A 24,978-nucleotide genomic window follows, 5' to 3' on the forward strand; every position below is an offset into this window, starting at 1 on the left:
CAACCGCCACCAGCTTGATCGATAATCTGTGATTATACTCTTCTCAACTCAGACCTGCAGGATGTGGGACTAATTAACCTAGCCAAGAACGTTTTTTTGCTCATTATCACTCCAGTGAGAATTAAATTATAGCTCATTCAACTCTAGAATCATCATATTTGCACCGTGATTCGTGTGAGCTTCAAATTGCTCATGGGTTGCAAGCGAGATTTTTCCGGCCGTTACATATAGGTTACACTACACTTGCAATTAAGATTTTCTCAGTTGCTCATGGGTTGCACAAAAGTAGCAACCGAGATTTCCCGATTACACGTGAGTTGCATCTAAGTTTTGCCAATTACACATGAGTTACACGGGAGTTCCAACTCAGACTGTTAGTTACACATGGGTTGCAGCTTAGATTTTTTTTTTAATTACACATGATTTGTTCGGAAGTTGCAACGTAGATTTTTCCAGTTATACATGGGTTACAATTGATATTTTTTTAGTTAAACATATATGACATATGAGTTACAGCTGCTATTAGGTGACACCATCTCTGCGAGAACTTTGCTAATACAACTCACCCATAATATCTCATATTAGTTTAATAGTCTGAAATCAAGTCCTGCCGAATCAGCATGACTAAGTACCATAGCCAAGAATTTTTGCCGCCATTTTTCAAAAGTTCGACACGTGGATAATAATCTTTCTCAAGGAATGAATTTCCATCGCCACGTTCTCTTTGGCGAGGAATCTCCACGTGAAATATTATTTTTGGGTTCTGGAATCAGGTTCTTGTTGGATGGATGCAAAGTGGGCCTAGGGGTACAACTTTAAAAAATGGGTTCAAGAGCGTTTCATTGGCAAGCCAATACGCAAGTTAGTCATGTCACTTATATTCGGTTTAGCCAAAAATTATCCAATCCATCCCACTGATATTTATTACTCCCTCTGTCTCACCTATTTTTAGACAGAGGGAGTACGTACTACTTATTGTTTATCTCTACTAGTTAACTTGCCCGTGCGTTGCCACGGGTAACAATATGTATGACGTATAAAACCATTAATCATAATAGTACAAATGCCCGTGCGTTACCACGGGTACTCAAATTTCATTTCTCAATACAAATATATAATTCACAACTCACGTATTTAAATTTAAAACAAATCAAGTATTATATTCATAATTTTCCCCGTGGTATGTGAAGCAAAAAGTATCTTATTAATCATCATTTCAACATCAGCACCACTTTACAAATGGAAAGAAAAGCCAATGCACCAACATGTTATGTAGATAGTAAAATGCACATGCGTCTATTTTTTTTTTAATTTCACGCGTATAGAAAAAACAACCATATATGTCGACACTTTATTAGAGTGCATTTTTACAAGCCATATTATTGTAGCAACAATATTAAGTTTTGAAATTCATTTGGGATGTTGATTTATTTGGAGAAGCCATAATTTCCCAACCACATATAACATAAGTTTCTTTTAAAGTCTTAATTAACATGAAACTTTTATCGAGTCCATGACACTACGAAATAAAGCGCACACCCGAATTAGGACACAGGCCACCCAATCACTTGCTACATCCTTTCTACTTCCATCTATTTCTATCCTTCCGCCTTTCCACTACCGGCGACCAGACCACCCAATCCATTACCTTCCAGCCGTTGGTTTCGACAAGCGCCCTCTCGCCACCGCTTCACCCCGGCGGCACACCCCTATTCTTCTTTGCCACTCGTCATCGATTCTAGCACTCGAGGGAGGAGGCTCATGCATAGGCACATGACCTAGCGGTCGACACCACAGGAATGACGGACCTTGTCAACACCAGATCCCCAGTACATGTAATCAATCTGCATATGTTTAGCCTAGGACAATCTGCATATGTTTAGCCTAGGTTAATCAATGACCTCAAAGAAGTTAAACTGTTAGAAGATGATAATTTTAAAAGCAAAACTTATAAGCATGTGTCATGTAAATGAAACATATACGCAACATGGGATAAACCAACAAACCTGATCCACCTCTTCCATGCACATACCCTGAAAATATTTGAACATCTTTGGCAAGTGCACTTCTGCTACTCTAGGACATGTATAGAAATTACAATCTCTTTCAACCTGATGATGTTCTCATGATCCAACTTTTGTGATATTATAATCTCCCGCTTAATTTTCCATAGAAACTACAGACGCATCAGTCCCTCCCATAATATAAGATGTTGTTACAACCAATTAAGGCCCCGTTTGGTAGCAAAGTATTTTCTAAGTATTTGACAGATACTTCAGTTTTTAGAAATACCACAGTTTTAGATACTTTGAGGTGTTTGGCTCATAAAAATTGCAGCTTTAAATACTGAATTATAGGCAAAACTGTGGTTTTTTCGTTGTACATCTAAAAAAGAGCACCCGACCTCTTTTTTCTCAAAAATAAATAAGAAAGGCTTTCTTCTTCCGCCTCTTTCCCTGGTCCCAGGGCCAACACGTCATCTTCTTCAGCGATCTTTCGAGATGCAATCCGTCAGTTCCTTGGATCATTTTCTAGCCCAACCTGACGCCTGCTCCTTCGAGAGTGTTGCTAGCTTAAAATGATCAAGAAAGCTAGCTTGTACGTGAGTAATTGAGTATCTTGCTTCCTAATTGCATAGGCCAGCAGAAGATCGATTAGATGCTCCTTGCTCGGTTGATCTAGCTCCAGAAGCATCCGCCTATGGCGACATACTCGCCCGAATGTATTCAGACAAGTTGGCCAGCGGCAAGAGCCTTCCCCTCCTATCTCTTGCTATGGTTGTTCAGAGGGGGCGTGTGTTCCCGAAGCATGCGACCGCGGTCCAGAGTTCATCAGGCTGTTCTTCTCCATGGAATTTATAACAGAGCAACTAAATACTGCAGCGCTTGCAGATATTAACAAACACCTTCGATTTTTGCCTAAACAGCAGAAAAATGTGGTTTTCCAAAACTGCGGCAATTGCCGCGCATCAGTATACTGCGGTTTAGGCATACCGTGGATTTGGAAATACTGAGCAGACAAACAGAGCCTAACTCACAGATTGGTTGCAATAACATCTTATATTATTGGACTGAGGGAGTAATGAACAATTCAGATAAATGCACAACAAAGAATAATTTGCTCGCCATAAAAGAGTTGCTACATAATAACCACTTAGGCGTTAAAAACATATAAATAGATGTACTTTAAAATGTATTGCAAGCTTGCAGTGCTCAGAAGGAAAAGCAGATGATAACAGAAACACATCTTCATATCGATTCTCCACGAACATCAGCATCAGGATCATAAAGCTTCCAAGCCAGGCAAGCATAAGCAGAAGTTCTTATCAGGGAAAGAAAATTTATTTGACTTGTATAGTTCCTCAAAGTACTCTAAGCCTGAATCTTTATTTTACTTTTCATTTATGTAAAATAGAGCCAAGTTTCCACATAATTAATAATTGATCTATCTACATAGTATTCTCGAAAAAATTAAGAGATGTATCTACCTATAGAGTACAGTAGGAGCATCATGAATTTTTTGTCACGTATATTCACAACTTACAATTGTAAAAGGTGTATTAGTAGAAGTATTGAGAAGTTACCTGTCAACTGTCGTGATGCACTACTCAGCTGCAGCTGAGCAGCTTCCAATCTGTCCGCTTCTGCTCTGCCCTCAGTGAACTACTCTTCCCTTCAGTTGAATCGCTCGCCCAATCCTAGCATATAGGATTTAATTATAGAATAAAAGACAGCTTCTGTGAACATTTTAGAAGAGATATTCTGGACATAATTCAGACTTCTAAACATTATAAAAAATCTATAGGTACAAGCAAAAGTACAAAATTCACGCAAACATAAACTGATTGAAGATATCAACTATTGATGCTATGTTAAATCCAAGTTATAAATCTAGTAAATAGAAGTACATGCACATCCAAGACGTCAGCAAGAATTTAGTTCAAATTAAGCCTTTCCCAAATCCTCTCCTCGCAAAGTTATGTAAGAGAGAAGGAAGAAATACATGGCACACTGAAAACTGAAGATACAAAAGTGAATCATTGGCTTCTGTTGTCCGGAAGTTTGAAGGATTAAAACAAATCAAAATAGAAGAACACGACGCTGCACATGAACAATGCCAAATTACAGTTACGAGATTGCCATGAAAGTAGGCCGCGATGAACCTCGTCCGGCTACCTTATTAAGAGGATGGAGAGGCGAAGTAGGTCCTGGAGGTGATGGTGTGGCGGCCCTGGGGTGGCAGCGTGGCAGTACTGGAGGTGTCGGCATGTTCCTAGGAGGGGACGGCGAGGGGGAGGTGGAGGGCTTCACCATCGCGCATGAGAAGTGGTACCCGGCGGCATGCGCAAAGACGCGAAACAGCAGCACGGCGTTCGGCCATAGCCTCTTCACCCGGCGACATATGTAAGCTCTCCTGAAAAAACAAAACTTCCGAACTATAGCAATCAACATATCACAGAAGTTAAGAAAATGCACACCACACAATTGCCTGATAGTGATTTTTGCAACAATAAAGAAACAAACCACAGAGAAAATAAAGAACATCGTAACAACGGCACACTGCAAGCCAGTACACACAGTTAGGTATACATGACTCGCATATTCCTCTCTTTTCTAGTTTTTATGTGGCACACAGGCGAGAGATCATATTTACAGATGGTACCAATATAACAATATTGAATATAGATTGGGCAGTCATACTAAAAGTCTAAAACTGAGAATAAGAAAAGAAACAAAGTGTTTCTTTGTGATTGGGAACATCCTTTGAGTTAATGAAGAAGTAATCAGGAGAACTCGGAGTCAAAGAACTAATATGATAGTGCGGGAATATGATATCAACAGTTCACTGTGTCTCCTAATGTTCCATCTCACTACTATGTATAAAAAAATCCTGCAAAGAAAACGAAAAAAGATGACCAAACACGTAATATATGCCTTCTATAGAAATAAAGCGGAAAGTTACAAACTAACACGATCAACTAATTGATCACTGGTAGTATTAGTCAAAGGTAAAAGCACTGATATACCAGCAAAAGGCAAAGCCATGTTCAATATAGCCCTAGGTAGGAATCCTGTAACCTAATCATAAGAATGAGAGAACCATTCCATAGGTGTAGTAAACCTACCAAAGTCGCACAAAACAAGCCCGTACAGCAACTTGATGGTTTACAAACGTTATAAAATATACTTGATTGCAAGAAATTCAAGGTTAGAAGTAAACTCAATCACCATTCAAAGAAGCAAACCTGTGATGATAGCTTCAATGAGTGTTGCCCCCATGATTCTGAGAAAGACCCTGGCAACTCGTACAATTCATGCAATACCAGCACCACAACCGATCTGGAAGTGTAGACAAGAATTTTTTTTAATAGACAGCATATAGTGCAAAACAGTATATACCGACTGAACAAATAAAAAGAAGCAATCTGCTCAAAAATTGTTAAACTTTATACGACCTCAGATTTGAGTATGAGTGGACATCCAAATGCGGGAGTACTCCTGGGGCAAATAAGAAAAACAGTAATCAGGTATATGATTTTAATACACGCAATAATACATCATGGGAAAGCATGTCACAACATTCTTTTCTGAAAAGATTGTCAAGATTCATACTTGGAACTAAGGTTCAAACAATATTTCTTGAAAAGGAAATTATATGCACAAACTCGAAACAAAAATTAGTCCAAATTACAAACAAGGTCCTGCCAAAACTGATGCCTTGTGGCGCTGGCTAACTGGCTAACTAAGTGACATCCCTTGCACAAACGTTCTTATTTTCAACAAGCCTCGTCCTATTCTTACCCTGGATAGTGCTTTTAGTTGTCCAGTAAATATACCAGTCAAACAAAAAATTAAAAAAACAACAATATTTTGCATCCAATCCAAACTTAAGGAAGGCAAGCATGCTTAATGATTTACCTGTGAACCAGAAGACAGCAGCCGGGCTGTTAAGAATGGCCAGATCAATCGAGGAGTTCAGATTGGGGCCTCAATGCCCAGATCCATGCCTCGAGCCGCGCCTTCCTGCTGCTCCTCCGGCTGGCGATCTGGACCAGCCCTTTACCCTCCCTGCCCAGCTCCTACAAGGACCAGTGGCTCACCCGCCGATGATGCAGGACAGAGCCGCTGATTGGTTCGTTCCCTCGGCGGATGCTTGAAGGCCGGTAGGAGGCTGAATCGCGGGCCGGTAGGAGGCTGCTGGGTCGTCGACCGGCGGTGGACTGTGGTCGTCCTGTCGTTGGATTTTGAGGAGCGAAACGTCGATTGAAGCGCCATCTCGTTGAGAAGAAAAACCGCCCTGTCGATTAGCTGCATCAGATCGACTGCCTTGATGAGCGTCCCGTAGGAAAGCTTTCTGACCTTGTGTCAAGCCGGCGATCTGGTCATCCGTTCGTCGAGCGCCGCATCGCTCTCGCTTTCGGTGCGGGCGGAGCAGCGTACTTGGTGCAACTCGCCAAAGCGACTCCTCTGCGCCTGCCGGATCGAAGGGGCGGACGCAGATCGGCTGTGCAGACGCCAGATCGATGGGTTGAAGACCGAGTAGATGAATTTTAGGGAGATCGAGCTGGGGTAGGTGGATTCGGCGGAGTCATTGGGCCTGGCCCATGTGGACGACGGTCGAGGAAGCGCGACGACAGAAGGAACGACGAAGCTATTGACGTATTGCGGTGGATGGCAGAATAAGGAACCAGTTTATATCTTTTTAAGTACTAGTACAAATGCCCGTGCGTTGCCACGGGTCCTCAAATTATATTTTTCAATGCACATATATAATTCAAATCTCAAATATAAAAATTTAAAAGAATGATAGTAGATTTCTAGGTGGGTATATAGAGTAGCAAAGTAGACAATAAAAAAGAGGACCAAATACATAGCCACAAGATACATGAATGCAATAACAAGACATCATTGATGTGCATCTGCGTGGTTCTAAGTTCTAGGTCGTCTTATTACTCTTCCGCGGTAAGTCCCACACCTGTGTTCTGGGTCATCGTAACTGCCAACTCAACAACCTCTCCTTTTGGATGTTTGATTGTCTCACAAAACGTGGGTGCTGCAAACACAGTGTGCCTATCTAAAAGTAAACCAGGTATGGACAGTTAGTAACTGTTATAGTGTCAAAGCCATAGTCAATTTGTAAGAGATGCAGCAAGAAACATACTTGGCAGCTGCTTTAGTTCCGCCCGCTAGAGAATCCACGCGGGTTCCAAGCATGCGGAGATACACCCTACCTTCGCCCACACCTCCCCTGGCGCCATTGCCCTCTTCCCGGCCACACTTGCTCGCTGCACACCGATAGCCATCGCCGCACCACCGCATCGCCATGGGGAGGAAGAACCACAATCAGGAGGAGTCTGGTTCCGGCGTCAAGAAGGAGGAGCGGCCCAATAGGTTGTCGCTCAACGTCGACCTGTCGCGGGCGATGCACGAGAAGTGGTTGTTGTGGACGTCCACCTTCCTGGCGGCGGTTGGCGGCTCAGCCATCGGCGGGTGCCCGTCCTCCACCCCCTGCCTTCTGGCGAGCCAGAGCGGACATCGGAGATCAGGCGCAAGCGGCGCTACCTCCCGAAGGACCTTCGCGCCGACCCCGCCTACGCCATCGATTCCGATCGATGGCACACCTGGCGCCAGATCGAGACCGAGAAGAGGGGGGTGGCCGGATTCCTCGGCGATCGCGACTACCCCTTCGTCCTGCTTCCGCGCCCTGCTCAGACGGTCACGCGGACGCATCCGCTCAGACGCAAACAGGGACCAAAATTGCGTCGGGCCGGATGCTGCGGTCACTTTGCGTGCCCCCGCTGGAGAAGGGTAGACCCAAATTTTGTCTGCTCAGGCGCAAACGTCCGTTTGCGTCTGCCCGTTGGAGATGCCCTTATAGATATAGTAAGATTGCACGTGTAATACACGTCTCATAATCTATAGTATGAACATAACTTTTGGATCCTATTTTTAGCGAGATTTTTTACCAGAGCCGCTTAAATAGCTCTCATGGTCCATAATTATGAGATATGGACATATCTTGGATTCAATCTTTTTTACGCAAACTTTTGTAATTATAGTTTAAAATACTTAAAAGCTACTCCCTCCGTTCGGATTAAATTGACGCATAGTGATGCTAATCCTAGCATGCAAGTAGTGTTGGCCCGCGTCAATTAAATGTGACCAGAGGTAGTACAACTGAATAACATAATCTTTTTTTATGACTCTCAAGATGGTCCACCTATTTATGGGATCAATAGATATTGTTTATAGCTTCATTCCCTATCAAGAAGTGATCATAGTTAATTTCAAATAATGATAAATGTTTAATAACTATATCATGATACGGTGTGAAATATAACTGCTCAAAAGTGTCACACAAAATATTTTCCCTAAACTACTCCATGAAATTTAACATCCAGAAACCACATGATGATCTGCATGATTTCAAAATTTCAATATATTCAATAAATACAATTATAAAAAAGAGTACTTTTCAAAATCATCAAATGATCATCACACTATTTTTTCTTAATTACTGGTGACACGCCCCACAACCGAAAGCAAAATATCCCCTAATTGGACACGTCTACTGAAAAAAGGGAAAAAACCGGACAACTCACACTCTACTCACTCACTTTTTGTCACTCAACTCAGTCCGATCCGATCCCCATCCGCCGATCCTGTGCGCCCCTCCCTATCTCACCGCCGATCCCCAATTCCCCATCCGCCAGGTCCCCGGCTCCCTCTCTCGACGCGTCAGGCCGCCCCTCCCGTTCATCCCCACTCCCGATGCGAGGCCAATCTTCGCCGGCCCTCCTCGTCGAACCCGGTGTCGCCTAAGAGCCGGAGGAGGCGCTCAGACTGGGCATGCTCGCGGGTGACCCAACGCTAGGCGCCAGAGGAGGAGGAGACGCGGGCCACGTCTACACCGGATCGACGGCCGCGGCCGCAACCACCGTTCGTTGGAGAGCTCCGGCCTCCTCCTCCTCCCGCAGTACAAGCCAGCCGATGAATCGGAACAATCGCCGAGGGACGGCAGCGAGGACGCTCTGCTCCGGCGGGCTGGCCGGGTCGCGAGCGTTCTGGGCATCAGATTTTGCATCTGCATCCAACTGGCCTTGCTGGGTTCTCGGCCTCGCCTGCGCCATGGACGACGACGGGGAGGTGTGGCTGCACAGGAAGAAGAGCAAGACGAAGATGCCCCTAATGGCGGCGCCGCTTCCCGCTAAGAGGAGGGCGCTAGGGGCAGGGACAGGTTCCAGTTGCTCTGGCGGGGCTACCATGATTTGCTCCTGGTGAGCGAACTATCTGCTCCTACCTCTCTTGTTGTTGGTCGATGACGTTGAGTCGGCGATGATGTTCTTACAAGTAGCTCAGTTTATCGGATTGGTGAATTTGGGATTGAGGCGTTTACTGTCGTATACTGCTCATGTTTGCTTTCACAGTACCAACTGTGGATCATGTATTATTCTCATAATATAATTTAGGGTTAGCTAATTCCGTAATATTAATTTGTCTGAAGCTACCTTTTATCCTCTCTTTATCTGCAAAGATTATGTCTGATCTGTGCACTCTTGCTACTAATTTCCCATCGTGAATATCCTGTATACTGCTCATGTTTGCTTTCACAGTACCAACTTCTGAAGATAGCAGGAGCCCCCTTTTCAAATTGAGTCCTCCAAAGCAACATGGCAGTTTACCCTTTTCCTTTTGTTCTCGAGCTCTTACCCATTGAGCCTAAAATCTTCTTAATCTTCATCAGGTTTCACAAACAAAGTTCATTGCTTCAATACATTTTGTTGACCAGCTTTCACCATTGAGCCGAAAATCTTAGCAGAGCATCATTTGGCTTCACAAACAAAGGTAACCGCTTTTTATGTTTTTTGCTCCCTAGATGATTGGCTGCCTTGATGCATTGCCTTTTAGTTATATGTGTGGCGCTGCTTTACTGAAGTGTGTTCGTGCACTGCTGCGCATAGTTCATTGTTTGCTTCTTTACTGAAGTGTGTTCGTGCACTGCTGCGCATAGTTCATTGTTTGAAGTGTGTTCAAGCATTGCGATGTTAGTGTCTCCATATTCTGCGAGTACTGCTTTGCTATCTCAGTACACTTAAGACAATTATGTCTTCTGAACATTGTTTGGTTAGTTCTTTAACAAGCGGTCATGCTAAGTGCTCTGAATATCTGTTGATGTGCTCGTTTGACATTTTTTTAGATATTGTATTATTAGTTCTTATGCGTTTGTTTTACTTGATTGGGTTGGGGTGTTTGTGAAAAATGCTTTTCAATTTTTGGTGTCCAACAATGTTGAAAGCTACTTTTGAGTAGGCAGTTTGGGTATAACAATTTTCACGCTTATTTTCCGAACCTAAGTTAGTGCCAATACAAACAAGAATTTCCTCTGTAATGATGTAGTAAACTTCATGCATGACCCAGTTCCTCTTGAATAGCATCAACCACGAATTCTTTCAAATTACAAGAGTTATTACTTCTTATCTTATAATATAAAGAATTTATTTCCTATTCCTAGATATTTATCTGAGATATCTCTTGTACCTTTCTTGCAGCCACAGCTTGAATCTGGTGACAAAAGTATGCTTTCTGTTCACACTGTGTTCCTTGTGTCTTTAAATTACTTTTGGCAGTTAAAGTGATTATTACCTTCTCTGTTTCAGTTATCATGCCACCTTCAGCACTTGATCGTCTTGGTAAGTTAGCAACGAGACTAAGAAACATGCATATGCTTGATTGTTCACTTAGTTTCTATGATTAATTTGGGCGTGTTCTCACAGTAAATTCTCAAACATGTTCTGTTCTCTGCAGCATCTCTGCATATTGAATACCCTATGCTATTTGAAGTCCGTAATACAGCAGCAGAACGTACTTCACACTGTGGTGTCCTAGAGTTCATTGCAGAAGAAGGCATGATCTACATGCCATATTGGGTACGCCCATGTTTAGCATATTTTCACACTTTATATTTGTGAAGCTGATTGGAAGGACCTTATTAAATATTGGAGATCTCCTCAATTTGAAGTAATGAGATTTCGTGATTACAGGCGCACGATTACTGGGAAGGATTCATGCGTGATTACTGGGAAGGATTACTGGGGAGATTACATACCATGCGTCATGGGTGTTTCCTGATTCATGGGTCGTTCTTGATTTGTTTCCTGATTAGATTCCATTCATGCGTGATTCATGGGTCGTTCTTGATTTATTTCCATGCGAGATTTCCTGATTCATGGGTCGTTCTTGATTTATTTCCTGATTAGATTCCATTCATGCGTGATTCATGGGTCGTTCTTGATTTATTTCCATACCTGGCGAGATTACTTACCTGGCGAGGCGATGGGATGTGGTCGGCCCATGTTAACGCCTGGCCCAGGCGGGTGGGCATCGAAGGACGATGACGACCAAGAACGACCAAACGTATTGGCAGAATAAGGAACCAATTGAGTCTTTTTAAGTAGTAGAGTATATAGAGAATGCAAGTTATTTACATCATTTAATAACTTAGCCATCAATTTATTCACATCATATGTTTTGCCGTTGACTGATAAGATCACATCATCGTGCTATATAATTCCATAGTTAAATTTGAAATTAGTTTCCCCAACAAAGTGAAAATTTTGCCAATTCTTTTTGATTATAAGGTGCTCTTTAATATGTAACCGCTCAAGAAGTCTCCAAAAACATTAGGCAACATGCATAGAATCCACATGCAAGCCATCCACATCATACGATTGTTCGGCCCGTTTATTTCGCCGTTCATAATGTATTTTTTATTTATCACATACTACTTCTATTTCAGTTCATAGGGCTTGGCGTATCCCTAGATTACCGATTTGACCAACATAATATCAGTTTTACAACACAAAAGTTATATCATTAAAAAGTAGAACATCTAACCTTTCTAATGATATATGTTTTGTCACATATCTTTATTATCGTGATCAAATTTACAACCTAGGTATCCGTGCAAGCTCTATGAATCGGGACGGAGGAAGTACACATACATTTCATGTCCATTAAATTTAGCCTCTTGAATACTATGAACAAATAACTCTTATTCCCTCATTTATTAAATAGGTCACTTTATTTTGTAAGACAAACTTTGATTACTAATTGAGTCAACCAAATATGAGTTGCATGTCATCCAAAACTATATCATCGGATGCACATTTCAATGATATTTTCAATGGTATACTATTTTTTGAATGACATATAACTTATATTTGGTTGACTGAATCATTATTCAAAGTTTGGCACAAAAAATGATCTGGCTTTATATTCACGAATGGAGGGAGTACATAATTCTATAAATAACTTTAAGTTTCATGCTTGTTAGATTTCGTAAAATGATACCCGTTGCAGCTCGTGCAGGGCATCGTTCTAGTTCTCAGAGTAAAAACGGGAACTTGAATGATGGTTGCAATGCTTATATATTTCTTGCCTATATGACACGTCCATTAAATTTAAGAACTTGCAAAATAAAATAACTTTCTCGATGCAAATTTTGCAAATAAAAACTTTCTATTTAAAAGTTTCTGAAATTTTGAAATGATTCACGCATGTGCCGATTTTCAAGGAAAAATATGTCTGTATGGGCGTACACACAAAAAGAGAAATTTGAAATTTCTATTCCTTTATAGTATGTTTTTTACATTTTGTCACTTTCATTTAGACCATATACAATCGTATCTTTTATTTAAAACTTGCAGAAGTAAACATCAAGATAATGCTTAAATACCAAAACATATTTATTTACTTTGAAATAACATTTTTCTATTTTTTAAAAAATTAGGTCCACCTAGATTTAGGTTCCCATGGTTGCTTTCGATTAGGGCATGTACAATGATAGGGAAGATACGTCTTCTCTTAGTAGTCCATGTTATCTAGAGAAGACGATAAATATTATAGCTACAATACATTATTTTGTTTATTATCATCCTTTGCAATAAATGAGAAATAATTATTTTTAGAAAGAAATTGTGAGGGTAAGGGAAGACAAATCGTACGATGGAGGAAACAGTCTTCTCTCTTATTTCATAAGAGATCGTCCCTTAGCTACGAGAAGACAACCTTCTCTTTCTTCCTTCTCATTCCTCCAACTAAGCAAAAAAAATTACGTGGCAAACGTAAGGGAAGGCTGACATCATCCTTATGCCCACGCGCTATTTCCCAGCAAATTACACGGATGTGAGAATCTCAACCACAACAGAATCGTTAACATGTGGATCTTATTATCTTAATGTGGGCGCTTAGAATAATTCTGAACTTTGGTTGGTAGTTATTGGTACTTTTTCATATACAAATATTAATTAATTTATTTCCTTTCTACTATGAGTATACTTCCATGTTCTGATTTAATCTATATGGTAGAGAATAAAAAAGACAAACTAGTAATACATTTACTAGTACTACTTAAATCATTCCTAACTTCACTAGTAAAAGTAGTGACATCCAATAGAGAGAGCAAAGCATTTTTGTTTTCTATGATTTTGACTAAAAACTAGAATATAAATTGTTATGGAAGAAAATTTTGTTCTATAATTTATACTAAATCAGAATGCACGGTGTAAGTCTGAAGTTAGTTGGGCAGTACTACTCCCTCCTTCCCAATTTAAAATGCATAATAGGTTTGGTCAAAGTCAAATTTTACAAAGTTAGTCCCACTGTATATAAAAATATATTAAATTTTATAATATAAAATACATATAATATGAAAATATATTTCATGATGATTCTTAATAATATTGAGATAATGTTGTAGATTTTTACTATAATTTTCTACATATTTAATCAAAGTTTACAAAGTTTGACTTTGACCAAAACTAATATGCATCCTGATTTGGGAGAGAGGGAGTACCTTCCCTAAGGATTATAAGCCCCCCCCCCCCCCGGGCCCCTCAAAATTTGAAGCCGAATTTGACTATGAATATAATATATAAATATAATTTTTATGTTATATAAATTATATCCTTGGATTCATATTTGAAAAAATTCCAACAGTATAATTTTTGCGACAACTAAATTATAATTTACTAGTTAATTTTATAGTTGAGTTGGGCTCAATTTTCGAGGGAGCATGGTAGGCACTTAGGACCCCGCAATCCGTATAATATGTACACTGCCGGGAACAATCTGATGATGAAATCAGATCTTGAAGGAGCAATAATAATTATCTTGAGACTATTTATAGTGCAAGTAAGTTTAGTGGTATTTTAGAATTCAACTCAACAATATTGCTGATGTCACTACGGGGAAGACGCCGTGGGCCGACGGCCCCGCACCGTCGGCACAGGTAAGCTCACCGTCGGCACCGTCTCTGCCGACGGTCACCGTCGGCGTACCGGCGTCGGCACAGATGGCGTCGGGGTTCGCGCGGGCACCGTCGGCGTACCACGACACCGTCGGCACAGGCGTACGCCGACGGCTGGACGGTGGCCGTCGGCCTGCCCATCGTCGGCACACTCATCTCGCCGTCACGCCGCTGCCGTCAACGTGCCCCCTTGTGCCGACGGTTTCACCGTCGGCACGATTTCATTTTTTTTTTCCCGTAACCGGCGGGAAATCGTGCTGATTTGAACTGGAAAAAAACGCGCGGCTGAGCTGTTGTGCCGACGGTGTCACCGTCGGCACAGACTCGCCATTTGGCACAGCTACGGGCTGTGCCGACGGTGACACCGTCGGCACAGCCAGTCCGATTTTTACGATTTTTGCCAATTTGGCCTCGTTTGCTCGTAAAATCGCAGAAAATGCACATATTATAGGATTGAATATGCAGTAACATATATATCACCATATAGCACACAGATATCACCGTATAGCACCAAATCTCACAAATATAGCATCAAATCTCACAAATAGCACAAATATAGCATACAAGACCATGGTACATACACCGGATCCACTACAAAGATGGAGCGTGTCATCATGTGCTAGTACAATGTAGAAACTATGGTGGTGCACCACCCGAGTGACGATCTAGCTACAGACGATCTAGCTCCGAGTGGGTGAAGTGAGGCCGCTGTATCTCGACGGTGCTCGGGGAGGTAGAACCACGACGAGAGCCACCGGAACCAGAAAAATGCCGAGGTTCGGCGAAGCACCAGGAGAATGGCGACCGGGGTGCATCGGCGTACCACAAGGAGTGTCGTTCCCGGATTCTCCCAATCCCTACATGTTGGAGGGAGTTAGCAACTTAGCCATGTCACACCAAGTTAGCAACTTAGCCAAGTTAGCAACTTACCGGGTCAACCGACGCCGACGCTTGTACATGATATAGAACTCCTCCTTGGACGGGAACACTGGCGTCGGCCCCGGATGAGGTGGCTCTTGGAGTGGTTCCTCTCGCACTCCGGTCATCATGAACCGAGTGAAACTACTGCAAGAAACGGGAGAGATAGCTCGCATTCAAACATGGGGACTTATGATGTTTTGCAACCATAGAGATTGAAACTTACCGCCATCTCGGTTGCTCGTCCACCGGACATAGGCATCTTTCACAAGGTCATGCTCCTTAACCTTCTCGAGATACTCCTCGTAAGCTACTGCATAGGCCTCCTCGAGCTGAGTCTACAATTTCAGAAATAATGCGTCTCATCAACATAGCCATTCAGGAACAAGAGTCAAAACAGAGGATGAAAGTGTGGATGACTTACATCAACCTCTACCCGAGAACGGCATGTAGTCCGCGAGGAGGTAGCGTAGCTGACGGAGGGGAGGGTAGCCTTGATCTGCGTGAAGTTCCTCTGAGGCTTGAAACCCCCAAAGAAGGCGGGCAGGACGTCCATGCGGCTGGCCGGACCCCGCCAGCATCATCGCCACCTCGTCGACCGGCTCGGTCATAGGGTCCTCCACCTCTGGATGGAGCTTGGCGTACTCCTCGCAGTATCTTTCCTTGTTCTCTTTGGCCTTGCCGTAGTACATCTCAGGCGCGGGCCGAGGCTCGTTCGGACCGGGCGTCACCAGCTTCATGTGCGTCCACGCTTCCATCTCACCAAGTTCCCTCCCGAGCTTCTTCCCCTGCATCACAAAACAAATGTTATGCATATCATCGAAAATCAAAAAAATGCAGCTTGTTCCATTTTTATATGTACCAGACGCTCCCGATAGCGATCGGTGCTGCTGCTCCCCGCAGTGTGTGTTCCCTGAGAACCACGGTTGGCCTTGTTCCGGTCGCTCACGGCCTTGAAATCGGGGTTTTCGCCGACCCAATTCTTGACCAACTCCATGAAGGCGGCCCTCTTATTATTATCAGCCCAATGTGGTACAACCTGCAAAATCAAAACTCATTTGAAGAACAAACAATATAGTTGCAAGTTAGCCGCGGTACATAGAATCGCATTGACAATTACTTACTGACATAGGCATCCCAAATGGGCCTGCCGAAGATGGTACCCGGGGTTTACTGGAAGCCCAATACCCGAAGAATAAGAAGATTCGGGAGCCCAAGATTTACTAAGGAAAGATAGAGTTGTAATAGGAAGTGTTGTTTGTAATCTGGCGGGGTGAGTTAGAAACCGTCCCGGACTCTGTAAACTTGTATAGCACGAATCCCTCGGCTTCACCTCATAAAAAGGGGGAGTCGAGGGACAAAGAATCAATCAAAATCATTGTCTGCAAACCCTAGTTTTCATAGTCGTCGAGTACTTTTCGGCTGAAACCTTCGAGATCTACTTGCCCTCTACTTCTAACTAAACCCTAGCCTACAATCCATAGGCATTGACAAGTTAATCCCTTGTCAATTGGCGCCGTCTGTGGGAATTAGAGGCGTAAGGAGCTGATCTCGATGGCACGCTCAAGATCTTCGACATCGTCAACCGCAAGCAACACAATGGATCGAGGTAAACAGATCGCTACTGGTCTTGTCGATTTTGTACCTCACCCACCCTCCCGTTTGGATGCATATGCGTATCTGGCGGAGCCCATGGAGATGACGTTCGGAAGGTTCCACTTTCGCGTCGAGAAGGAAGGATCGTATCGTGTCGAAATTCCGATTTCGTCGGGATCATCAGTGGCCGATTCCGATTTTTCAAGCTATGCATCGTCAAACGAGTCAGGAGAAGAAGAAACCTCGGCGACACGCTACGTCGATCGTCGAGCAAGAGAGAAACTCGCCAAGATCTTCAACGACATATCGTTTGAGTCATCTGCGGACTCGTATATAAGCGATGGCTCAAGCGATGTCGGACGATCATGACTTCATCGACAAATCTCTCACAAAGGCAAGGTCTTCATCAATCTCAACGATGATGTCACCAAACCCAACATAGATCTGAGTACAAGGTATCATCAGATTTACGCCATTGAAGGTCAAGAGGAGACATCTGAGGCTTTCGACAGTTTGGGAAATCCATACGTCGATCCCTCCAATCTGCGACAAGGCTTGGGCAACAAATACGTCGGGCCGTAGCCGCGAGATAGAGTTCAACTTTCACAAGCAGCGTTGGACCGAGCTGCGAGAGCTATGAACGTCACAGAACCATTGTCTACCACAGCCACACCATAAGAATTGCACTCATATCAATATAGGCTCGCACGAGCTGCAAGGTAATTGGAAAAACAGACCGAGTTGAACAGAGAAAGGAGGCAGCTTCGCATCCAGCAGAGAAGGGCAGATCTAAGTCGACAATCTAGAACTACGGGTGATAGCCATCGGGAGGCGCGGAACAGAGCAAGATCAAGGCTGCAACACATACCCGAGGCGTAAAGAGAACACTTGGTTCAAAACCTCGACATGTCCTTTATGTCGATAGATACAAGAGGAAACATCATCCCTAAGACACCGAGAGGCTGGGTATATGGCGACACATGCTTTTATCCTTGCATCTAAACCACCTCCGGGTGACCCAAGGGAAACACTGTACAATATGGCGGTAGCAGGAGTTGGAGCTATGGGGACGGCGTTTATATCAACGCCTCCCGAAGGAGTGGCAAGGCAAAATAGTCCGCGACCCGCAAAGCAGCAATGACGGCAAAGACGAAGGGCCAAGTGGAGCAAGAGACACAAAGCACAAGCAAGAGTCGACAGAGCGCGGCAAAACAGAAGGGATCATCGGCAATCCCCGAACTCAACGACGAAGATATGTGCGGCTTACCATGCTTCACGAGGAGAGTCCGAAAACGCGAGTCCCCTCGGGATTCAAGTTACCCGATAATTTCAAGAAATTCGACGGCCTTCAAGATCCGGAGGATTGGCTAGTCGACTATCCGGAGACGGTGAAGCCGACAGGAGGAACTAGGGCAACAGCCATGCAAAGCATCCAGGTGCACCCGAGTGGTGCCGCACGATCATGGATAAAGAAACTCGCTCCAGGATCCATCGACAGTGGGAAAGTTTCGAGGACGTGTTCGTCAAGAACTTCAGATCCACGTGCAAAAAACCCGCATCGTTAGAGGAGTTGAGAGCGTGTCGACAAAAGCCGATGAGCCAATGAGAAAGTACATCCAGAGATGGAATATCATCAAAAACTCGGCGAGAAAACATATCTCGACGAGAGAGCAATAGATGCGTTTGTCGCAGAGTCGAGCGTGGAGACTTTGTCGAGGATTTGGGAAGGACCAATCCAAGAACAAGATCCGCGTTAATGGAGATAGCAAATAAATGGGCAGATGGAGAAGACGCTGTCCACAACAAACGACACAGTCGCGTAGGAGGACCGTGGTCGAAACTATCAACCGAGGCGAAGATTTCCTCGGACGTACCGTAACTACGACGCTCCAGGACAAATTTCGGCAGGTTTTCGGACAAATACAGGAGGCAATAGAGATGATTACCGGAGAAGCAAGAACAGCGAGGTGATAATAGGGATGATTCACGCAACGAGGCAAAATAGTGGGCCGAGGTTTCCAAGACCTTTCGTGTCCCCCGAGGAAATGCTGAACGGACCGTGCCGGATGCACTTCTTCCTCGACAAAGAACGGGAAAAGACAGTCAGGCACTGCAGAAAGACTGTCGAAATTTTCAGGCAATGTTCAGATACGCGAGAAAATGCTCACGCTCGAGCAGCACGAGAGAAACCCTCGGGAGCCTAGGAGCGAGATTCATCTACCGCCACCTCCCGCGATTACAGAGGACAATCGACACCAGCTAAGAATAGCGCAGCACCTGCACCACCACCCTATGTTGATCCTAACTCCAACGGAGCAGTGTTGATGATTCAGAAGGGAAGGCCGTCCAATAGAGCTCAAAAAGTAATCTCACGACAGGTGTTTATGGCAGAGAAAATGCCTCCACCAACAGTTGAGTACCTTAATTGGTCGGGACAAGATATCGGCTTCACAATAGCAGATCATCCGCAGCAAGTTCCTCGACCAGGGCGATCAGCACTTATTCTCGCGAGCTATCGCAGGATTTGATGTCTCTCGAGTGTTCATAGACGGCGGCAGCAGCTTGAACCTCATGTATGCAGATACATTGAGGAAGATGAACATATCCTTAGCAAACTTGAAACCAACAGACACAAGATTCCACGGCATCACACCAGAGAAACCAAGTTATCCATTGGGAAAAATCAACCTCGATGTTCAATTTGGGACCCGAGAAAATTATAGAATCGAGAAGCTCGAATTTGAAGTCGTGGATTTTCCATCACAATACCACGCTCTGTTGGGACGACCAGCATATGCTAGATTTATGGCAGTACCACACTATACATACCTGTTGTGGAGGTTGCCCGGACCAAGAGGACCAATCACGGTCAAGGGAAGCTTTGCCTTAGCCGATAAGTGCGACAAGGATTTTCACGAGTTGGCGAAACTTTTGGGATGCAAGCCGAGTACTTGGCGTCAAAAAGCATGACTGATTACGACGTCTTGCCAGAGTATTTGGAAGGCCAAATAAAGAATCAACTTTCAACACAGAGAAAAATTCTAAGGAGGTGCAGATTCACCCGACAGATCCAAAAAAGACGACATCTATCGCAAACGATATGGATATCGCATAGGAAAGCGCGCTCGTCAAGTTCCTCCGTAAGAACTGGAAAATCTTTGCATGGTGTCCAGCTGACATGCCAGGAGTACCCAGGGAACTTGCCGAGCACCACCTAAATTTGGATCCAACAAAGAAACCAATCGAGACAACCTTTGCGGCGTTTTTCGGAACCAAACCGCAAAGCCATGCTTTCGTAAATAAATCGACTTGAAGAAGCTGGTTTTATCGTGAGAAATATCTACGTAAGCCACATGGGTAGCTAACCCCGGTGATGGTCCCGAAGAAAAACACGACAGTCCTTCGCATGTGCGTCGACTTTACGTGCCTCAATAAACATTGTCCTAAGGATCACTTTCCCCTCCCAAGGATCGATCAAATTATCGACTCCACGGCAGGTTGCGAACGTCTTTCCTTCTTGGATGCATACTCTGGTTATAACCAGATCAGATTAAAAGAAGATGATGAAGCCAAGACAGCGTTTATTACACCTTACGGCGTGTTTTGCTACAAGACAATGCCCTTTGGTCTAAAAATGCGGGAGCAACATATCGAGAGGATGATGCGTAGTGTTTAGCAACACAGATCGGGAAAACGTGCAAGTATACATCGATGATGTCGTCATAACATCAAAAAAGGGGACAACATTGATCGAGGATCTCAAAGAAACTTTTGACAACCTCGACAAATTCTGCCTCAAACCGAACCCGACGAAGTGTTCTTTTGGCGTCCCAAATAGGAGAACTTCGGGGTTTCTAGTTTCGGCAAGAGGGATTGAAGCAAATCCCGAAAAATACAAGCCATAGTAACAATGAGAAAGCCAACAAAGTTGAAAGAAATACAAGAGCTAATCTGCGAGTCGCAGCTTTGAGCAGGTTCGTCGCCGATTAGGAGAAAAAGCGTTACCATTTTATGCGCCGATAAAACAAGGAGATAAATTCCGGTGGAACGAAGAGGCCGACAGAGCTTTCGAGGATCTGAAGCGAAAAATCTCGACACCACCAATCCCGGTGGCTCCAAAGGAAAAGGAACCTCTCCCGCTATATATCGCAGCCACGCCCCAAGTGGTTAGCACGGTATTAGTTGTCGAAAGAGAAGAAGAAGGGAAAATCCATGGAGTGCAATGCAAGATACTTCGTGAGCGAAGTCTTGTCACCTTCAAAACAAAGGTACCCTCGGTACCAAAAACTAGCATATGGAGTGTTCACGACAGCACGAAAATTGCGCCACTATTTTTCGGCACACCCGATCATAGTGGTCAATGAAGCTCCCTTATCAAATATCTTGAATAACCCGAAGCTACGGGTCGTGTCTCCCTTTGGGGAATAGAACTTTCCTCGGGACATCACGTATGAAAAAGAAAAGCAATAAAGTCGCAAATACCGCGGACTTCATCGCAGAATGGATGGAGTTGCAAAATACAGGACCTCCAGATTTATCGAGAACTTGGACCATGAACTTTGATGGGTCCAAGAGACTAGAAGGAGTCATGCAGGAGTAGTACTCATATCACCCGAAGGCGACAAATTGAAGTACATCTTCCGGATGACGTTCCTTAACGCATCTAACAATGAAGCAGAATATGAGGCTCTCATACACGGGATGAAGATGGCAAAAGCACTGCGGAGCAACTCGATTAAAAATCTTTGGCGACTCACGAGTTGGTGGCTCAGCAAGTTATGAACCAATGTGATGCAATCAATGATAGCATGATGGCATACAAGGAGGTGTACAACGAGCTTGAGAAGTTATTCGATGGATGCGAAGTAAATCATATTAGCAGGTTGAGCAACGACGAAGCCGACGTTCTTGCAAACATCGGGTCACAGTGCCTTCCAATCCCGCCAGGTGTATTCTGGGAAGAGATAACAGAGAGATCCACTAAGCCAACAAAGTCAAAAAAGAAGGAGAAGAAACCCTCGGGGGCTGCCAAGGAAAAGCAAGAGGACGAAGAAGAGGATCAGGACTTGGTCATGGTGATACGAATACCGTGGATGCAGCCGTACATATCATACATCATGAGGAAAGAAATACCCGATGATCCAGCTTGAAGCAAGGCGAGTAATTCGACGCTCCAAAGCTTTTACGGTGGTCAAGGGAGAATTGTATAAGCGAAGTATTTCAGTGCGTTTTGCAAAGGTGCGTTACACCCGAAGAAGGAAGAATAATCCTGAAGGATGTACACGAAGGAATATGTGGCCACCACGCAAGTAGTCGAGCTATCGCAGCCAAGGTTTTTCGGGCAGGATTCTACTGGTTGACAGCAATCGAGGACGCCAAGGACATAGTAAGAACTTGCGACGCATGTCAAAGGTTCGCCGCAAAACCTCACTCTCCAAAGCCAGAGCTAGCACCAATACCATTGTCTTGGCCCTTTGCTCAATGGGGACTTGATATGGTGGGTAAGTTACACAAATCCCTGGCCAGGAGGAAAGGAGTACATGCTAGTAGTCGTCGATAAGTTTACAAAGTGGATAGAAGCGAAGCCGATAAATTCACCAGATGGAGCATCCGCAGAAAATTCGTAAAAGGCCTCGTCTTCAGATTTGGAGTGCCCCACAAAGATCGTCACGTACAACGGCAGCAACTTCACATCCCATGAATTCAAAGATTATTGCGAAGAGGTGGGTATTAAGCTGAACTTTGCGTCGCTTGCACATCCTCAAACCAATGGGCAAGTCGAGAAAGCCAATGGCATCATCTGCAATGGTATCAAGAAGCGCTTGTTAGGACCACTGGAAAAAGCTCGACATACCCGGCCGTAAGAACTACCAAGCGTGTTGTGGAGCATCCGAACAACACCAAACACAGCAACGCAGAAACTCCGTTTTTCCCGGTTCATGGAGCAGAGGCGGACTACCAATCGAGATAGAGCACAACTCTCCACGTGTCGCTGAATATGATGAAGAAACGTCGAGAAGAGTGCTAGAAGACGACGTCGACGCACTTGATGAAGCCCGAGATGAAGTATTATCTCGGGTAACCAAATATCAACAGGACTTGAAGAATTACCACGATCGACGTTTGCGGCCAAGATCTTTTCAGGTGGGAGACCTAGTTCTTCGGCTCACGCAAAAGTCATGAAAAACTCGAGTCACCATGGCTTGGCCCTTACATTGTCACTAAGTAATTGGAGGAGGAGCATACGTAATAAAGGACAAGAAGACAGGGGTGGAGGAGCCAAACCCCGGAACGTGGCGCAACTTAGGCGTTTTTACGCCTAGAGTCAAAATATAGTCTTTGTAAAGCTTCAATGTACTGAAACGCCCGCGAGTTTTCAGACGCACTCTTTTCCTTTTTCGGGGCACCGAGTGGGGCCGGAGAAGGTTTTTAATGAGGCGGGCTCGCGGTGCTGCAATATAATAAAGATAGTGACAATATAACTTTTCTTCTTTATCGACATGACCAAAGTCTTCGCTCCGACGAATTTCAATATAGTTCATCGACAAAAGGAAAAACTTGCCTTGGTATTCAAATACCTCGTGAGTCAACAAAAATACAAAATAGTACTCAATAAAAAGCTTGGGGGCTCATATTCGCCTTAAATATATAAATGCCTTGGTTCAAAACCTCGCAAGTATACAAATATAGTAAAGAGTCACCGAAACACTCGGGGGCTAAACAAACAGAGAAATATAATGATTGCTTTACAATATAGTCATGGATTACAAAGAAAAATATCTACAAGAAGAAAATAACTAGTCTTGATTCAATATGTCATCAAGAGTAACCCTGTTTTCCTCAGGAGCAGCACCAAGAAAATCGGCATAATGGCCATCGGCAAAAAAGTCGGCATCCATCCGAAGTAGGTCCTCAATCATCTCTTCGGCTATAGGCGTAACCTTCGTGTTAATCCTGTCAACACCAACTCTCCGACGTTTTACTTTTTGGTGAACCTTCTCGACAACCTGGGTAAGGTCAAGCTTCGAGTGGCAGATTTGGAGCATGATAAGAGCAAATGCGGCGCCAGCTACTAGTTGAGCTTTGACAAAATCATGGATACTGCGAGCATCCTTGAACCTTTCCATCAATTCAGAAGAGTTTTTGGTTGGACGTTCGAGGAAACATGGAGTTGTAAACCATGGACAAGGTCTTGGTACAGAAGTCACGGAAATCGCGAGTTTGAGAGGCGCGATCTTGAAATCTGACAATGTGGCGGGTCCTCTCTGGGGTAGCCCAAATCAACGACCCAGGGTGCAGGGACCGTTGAACCAGGAGGGTTGTCCTAGCATTTACCCTCTCTTCCTCGGCAAAGCATCAACAAAGGCACCTATCAAAACAAAGAAGTGGACACCTCTAAGAAACAGTAGCATGAAGATAAAAAATATCACGGACGAAACAGGCATACCCGACATATCTGCAGACGCTTCATTCATTAATTCGAGCATGAAATTTTCTCGAGTAGTTGCCTTTTCAGCCTCGGAAGCAGCAATTTCCTTAGCAGCCACGGCTTCGTGAGCTTGTTGAAGAGCAATTTTTTCGCTTCGAGATGACTTACGAGATTGCTCCATCATCACAAGTGTTTGCTTCTTCGCATACCGAAGTTGCTGCCGAAGTTCATCCAGTTCTTGCGACAAGGTATCGTCGACAGGTGCGATATCAAGAAAAGCTCTCCTCGCACGAGAAGAAGGCGATACATTGGAAGGAGCGGAAGTTGGAGTATAGTTATCAAATATCAACTGAAATTTAGACAAGACAACATCAAATGACGAGATAGAGTTTTTCATTAATTTCTTGGAATCATTACAAGGGCACTACAAGAGAGCTAAAGAAATGAGTGTCGCCAAAACAACTACTTTGGCAACAAAAGCAAAAGAAACAGAAAAAGAAACAAGGAGGCATGCAACTAGACCTCCGGCCTCGAGGAGCTAGGAGTCGAAGCCGGCTTGATCCCCGATACGCCAAGATCTTCTTAGTGTTGGGCTTGGCTGCCTTGATCAGCGACCTCCATCTCGAATGCTCTATCTGGCTGGTGTCGCCAACCTTCATCCAATCAAGCGTCCGTTGGCTGTCGCAACCAGGGCAACAAGATACTCGACAAAGAACCTTCATATTCTC

At 44.0% G+C, this 24,978-nt stretch overlaps 1 protein-coding gene and 2 long non-coding RNA genes across 4 annotated transcripts; 1 reads left to right on the forward strand and 2 right to left on the reverse strand.

The window, feature by feature from the left end:
* Nucleotides 1-1,446: 1,446 nt before the first annotated feature.
* Nucleotides 1,447-6,676, reverse strand: LOC127314261 (uncharacterized). Of its 2 annotated transcripts, XR_007859537.2 has the most exons (7): nt 6,360-6,676; nt 5,919-6,297; nt 5,456-5,498; nt 5,246-5,339; nt 4,176-4,413; nt 3,584-3,697; nt 1,447-1,869 (listed from the first exon to the last, which is right to left on the reverse strand). It is a non-coding gene; the product is annotated as an uncharacterized lncRNA (long non-coding RNA). The 2 variants fall into 2 exon arrangements; XR_007859536.2 differs by having other exon boundaries at nt 5,919-6,672.
* Nucleotides 6,677-8,603: 1,927 nt separating this feature from the next.
* Nucleotides 8,604-11,261, forward strand: LOC127314260 (uncharacterized). The gene is made up of 6 exons (XR_007859535.2): nt 8,604-9,277; nt 9,745-9,845; nt 10,550-10,574; nt 10,658-10,690; nt 10,806-10,927; nt 11,042-11,261. It is a non-coding gene; the product is annotated as an uncharacterized lncRNA (long non-coding RNA).
* Nucleotides 11,262-13,351: 2,090 nt separating this feature from the next.
* LOC127315581 (uncharacterized) lies at nt 13,352-16,286 on the reverse strand. Its single transcript, XM_071824195.1, has 3 exons — nt 16,088-16,286; nt 15,776-16,013; nt 13,352-13,356 (listed from the first exon to the last, which is right to left on the reverse strand). Exons 1-3 carry the CDS (start codon nt 16,220-16,222, stop codon nt 13,352-13,354), a joined length of 378 nt encoding a protein of 125 aa, XP_071680296.1. The 5' UTR covers nt 16,223-16,286.
* Nucleotides 16,287-24,978: the final 8,692 nt, after the last annotated feature.

Source organism: Lolium perenne, chromosome 7 (genome assembly GCF_019359855.2).
Source record: "Lolium perenne isolate Kyuss_39 chromosome 7, Kyuss_2.0, whole genome shotgun sequence".
Taxonomy (NCBI): Eukaryota; Viridiplantae; Streptophyta; class Magnoliopsida; order Poales; family Poaceae; genus Lolium; species Lolium perenne.